Source organism: Salvia hispanica, chromosome 2 (genome assembly GCF_023119035.1).
Source record: "Salvia hispanica cultivar TCC Black 2014 chromosome 2, UniMelb_Shisp_WGS_1.0, whole genome shotgun sequence".
Lineage (NCBI taxonomy): Eukaryota > Viridiplantae > Streptophyta > Magnoliopsida > Lamiales > Lamiaceae > Salvia > Salvia hispanica.
This window is the reverse complement of record NC_062966.1, coordinates 26,424,936-26,429,302: the sequence shown is the minus strand read 5'-3', so window position 1 is coordinate 26,429,302 and position 4,367 is coordinate 26,424,936. Positions and strand designations below refer to the sequence as shown.

At 40.0% G+C, this 4,367-nt stretch overlaps 1 protein-coding gene across 1 annotated transcript; it reads left to right on the top strand.

Annotated features, from left to right (window-relative positions):
* Positions 1-1,888: 1,888 nt before the first annotated feature.
* On the top strand, positions 1,889-3,663 carry LOC125208129 (protein NODULATION SIGNALING PATHWAY 2-like). Its single transcript, XM_048107692.1, has one exon. The coding sequence runs from the start codon at positions 1,991-1,993 to the stop codon at positions 3,473-3,475; it is 1,485 nt and encodes a 494-aa protein (XP_047963649.1). The 5' UTR covers positions 1,889-1,990; the 3' UTR covers positions 3,476-3,663.
* Positions 3,664-4,367: the final 704 nt, after the last annotated feature.

The window sequence follows — 4,367 nt, the reverse complement described above, 5'->3', positions numbered from 1 at the left end:
TTGTATATATAACTAATTTTATACCAATACTTTACAAAACGGTTTTAGGTTTTAACCAATAGGCCTATTTTATAGAGAACAACTGAGCTTTCGTTTTGATGATTTCCAAGCTAATAGAATCCAAGTTAATTCCACTTGTAACTTAGTGATTTTTGAAGTTTAGTTATGTTAATTATGTGAAATATTATTTATTTAATTGGGCCTGCTTGTTTTAGCGGTTATCTAGATTTTAACTTGAGTTGTAACATTACATATGTTGGAAGGATGAGTGATGTTTCATCAAGGTCGGAATGTAGTGGATTAAGACAGTGAGATATTTTTGAATTTGCTAAGTAACTTTGCATTAAGTGTTTAGGGGAAGAATATAAAACGGCTAAATCAACTAAGTACTATATTTAATTTTCACTGGAGACTCGAAAACTGAAGGGTTTTTTCTATTAAGAGATTTGGGTGAAAGGTTGGTGTCCAGATTTTTCTTTATCGTCGAGACATATGATGGAGTTTGGCTAATTTATTCTTATTGAACTCTTGCTCATCATTTTCGATAGGCTTGAGCATTTGCTTATTTTACTAGAGAATGGACTACTGTTTAGTTGTTGCTTGAGCAGTGCCTCATTTTCCGTGAATAAAATTGGCGGATAACGTCAGGATGTGTGCTATCCTTTGCTTTTGTTATTTTGGTGTTCAATTCGTTGCTTTTCTTAATTGTTTCTCTGCTTTCATAGCTTCAAACATTATACTATATACATAAGATTTAGAGTTTTAAAAATATTACTCCATGTAAAGGAAGATTCCTTTGCAAGTTCCAAAAATAGGTGGTTGTAACATTTCTTCACATGTGGTAAAAATCGAATTTTATTAATTTTATATGTTAATTAATAAGATTCTTTTCTGAGTAAACTTAATTTAAGTCTGCTTCCAGATTTATGTCCCAACCAAAACAAAATCTGATAGTAGGTGACCAGAATTATAGAGCTGTGGTATTTTGACTGTCCTTGTGCATGGATTAATTCAACGAAATTAACGTGATAAAATTCCCACACTTCTAATTAAATATTTCATCAATTAATGTTCTTAGTTAATTTATATTAATCTTATGCACAAAAGGAGGAAAAACATGAAAAAAACATGCAATCTTTAAAGAACTCATCGTCATTGCAGAATATGAGATAGATCTAACATATATTACTATTAAATAAAAATTATTTTATTGTGAGAACGATGAACCATTTTCACTCATTCAATCGCAAAGATCTACGGTTGATATACCTTCAATTAATCTGCCGTTGGAGATCTATCAGTGAGTCCTCCAATGAATTGACCAACCTAGTTGTTTGCTGGTAATCCGTTGCGCTAATACACTCGTAGTATTTATTTTCGTCGATAAATCCAATTTTTAATATTGTTCATTGGTAATATGTTACTAATACGTCGTACTAATTTCCGTCGGTAAATCCCATTTTTTTTATTATATCTTATTTTTATGGATTAAAATGATATCATGTGCACATAATTGATAATTCAATATGTACGTTGGATTGCTGTTAATTAATACCACAATGAGCACTAACTTTTCAACAATCATTGATGTCTTAACCTCCAACCATTATGGTCTCAATAAATAATTCTAACCTCAAACTTATATTAAATCACCAAAAATTGTTATTAGCCACTGGTTGTACTTATACTTGATCCTGGACAGAGGGTGGTTTTTGTACCACATTAAGTCTCTCATTAATTATTGATCACCATGATTAGGACCTTAATCATAATAAATTACAAAGTATAAGGGCCCCATAATTAGATCATAACCCTCCAGCCTCCACTAATCCCCTTTATATATTGAATTCGACCCCTCTGTCTCTACCATCACCTCCTTCCCCAATTTCATTCCCTTTTAGTAGACACAATTCTTCAAATCTCACCAAAAAAAAAACACATTCTCTAAAAAAAAATACTATTGTGAACAAATCCCCAATCTAATTTAGCTATGGCAATGGTGATGGACCTCGGTTTTCCTAGCTTCGAATCTTTCGATTATACCACGACCACAACCACGACCACGACCACGACCACGACAACCTCGTCCACGGACGAGGGCTGCAACTGGAGCGACTGGTCGCCGGTGGTCGACTGGAACGAGATCTCCGGCGACCAGGACTTCCAAAACCTCATTGATTCAATGATTGATGAGAATGTGGTGATTCACCAATCGATTCGGCCTATTGATGATGATGATCAAATTCATGAGGCAGAGTACAATAATTCTTCCCCAGAGTACAACATGGCGATGCAGGACGAGGCCGGATCGGCCGAGGATTCTAAGGGGCTCCGCCTCATCCACCTATTAATGGCGACAGCCGAGGCGATGGCGGGCCGTGACGAGTGCCGCGGATTGGCCAGAGTGATATTGGTTCGGCTCAAGGAGTTGGTGTCGCCAACCTACGGCACCAACATGGAGAGGCTCGCGGCCTACTTCGGCGACGCCTTGCAGGCGTCACTCGACGCGGGAGCCGGGGGCAGGCTTGCCCCGGGCGCTGCGGAGCACCACCGGGCGGACGTGCTTGCAGCTTTTCAGTTGCTGCAAGACATGTCCCCTTATGTGAAATTTGGGCATTTCACAGCCAATCAAGCAATATTGGAGGCTGTGGCTAATGATAGGAGGGTCCACATAGTGGATTATGACATCATGGAAGGGATCCAGTGGGCCTCACTAATGCAGGCGCTCGTCTCGAGGAAAGACGGCCCGCCGGCCCCGCACCTCCGGATCACCGCCGTCTCGAGGAGCGGGACCGGTCGCCGCTCGTTCGGCACAGTCCAGGAGACCGGGCGGCGCCTGACGGCCTTCGCGGCCTCCATCGGCCAGCCGTTCTCGTTCCACCAGTGCAGACTGGACGCGGACGAGACGTTCAGGCCGACCTCTCTGAAACTAGTGAGAGGGGAAGCCTTGGTGTTCAATTGTATGTTGCACTTGCCACATTTTAGTCACCGGGCCCCGGATTCGATCGCGTCGTTTCTGTCCGGGGCTGGGACACTGAACCCGAGGTTGATTACGCTCGTGGAGGAGGAGATGGCCCCGCCGAGCGAAGGGGGGTTCGTGGGCCGCTTCATGGACTTGTTGCACCATTTCTCGACTGTTTATGACTCGTTGGAGGCGGGATTCCCGATGCAGAGCCGGGCTCGGGCATTAGTGGAGCGGGTGTTCTTAGGGCCACGGATTATGGAGTCGGTGGGGCGGATATACCGGGGCCGGGAGACGGAGGAAGGGTGCTCTTGGGGGCAGTGGTTGGGTGCGGTTGGATTTCGTCCGGTGAGTATAAGTTTTGCCAATCATTGTCAAGCTAAATTGCTATTGGGACTATACAATGATGGGTATAGAGTTGAGGAATTGACAACTAATAAACTAGTTCTTGGATGGAAGTCAAGGCGCCTACTTTCTGCCTCTATTTGGACCTCTCAAGATTGTGATTTGTGATTTAATTTGGGTTTGAGCTTGTTTTTACTACAATAATGATGTTGTGGTTATGTGTATATAATTTAGAGTGTATATTGGAGATATTTAGTGCTTAATTTGGATTGATGTGAATATGTGATGTCTCTTATGGAAGAACCAAAGTAGACACATAGTCTATGGTGAAAGTTGTTATAAAATCAATGTTAGTGTATTAGATCAATAATGGAACAAACAAGGCAAAAAGTATTCTTATCTTCAAAAAACACAATTTTAGACAGATTGCATACTCTGTTTTGGCTAGAGAAAAAGTAGCAGTACCTCATTTTAAGTTGTTTATCACAATTTAATAAATATTACAATCTTCAAATACTTATGTATGGAAACACACACAACAATCTCCAATGCCCACCAATTTCAGGTAATGGCGATATTTAGTTAAAAAACCAATGGCGGATTCTAAACTACACTTATATTTGTCTTAGGCATTGACAACCATTCTACAAGAGAACACTTGATAGAAAGCAACATTTCAAATACAGCTAATTTGCACTTTTTGTATACTCAATAAACAATTGCACAAGAATAGACTTAGCAACAATATACCTTCAACCAATAATCTTGCTTTCTACTACTTTGCATGTCTGTCTTTCTTCTGTCTTCTATGTTATCTTTCAAAAAAGTAACATTGAATAGGAATGTTGATAATAAACTCATTTTGGAGACTAAAATGTGGACTAAAGATTGGTGTCCGAAATTTCCTTTTTCGCTTGAACAAGTGGCTGTTGGTGAAGACCTAGTTAAAATGAGAAGATGGGTCGGATAAAATCAAAAAATCGTTTCTTCAATACCTAATTTGAAAGGTATATTTACCGATGCATCCAATACCTAATTTGAGTGGTTCGATCCCTTTTTA

Coding starts and splice junctions, on each gene's coding strand:
- LOC125208129 (XM_048107692.1), top strand. CDS start 1,991: ATGGCAATGGTGATGGACCTCGGTTTTCCTAGCTTCGAATCTTTCGAT.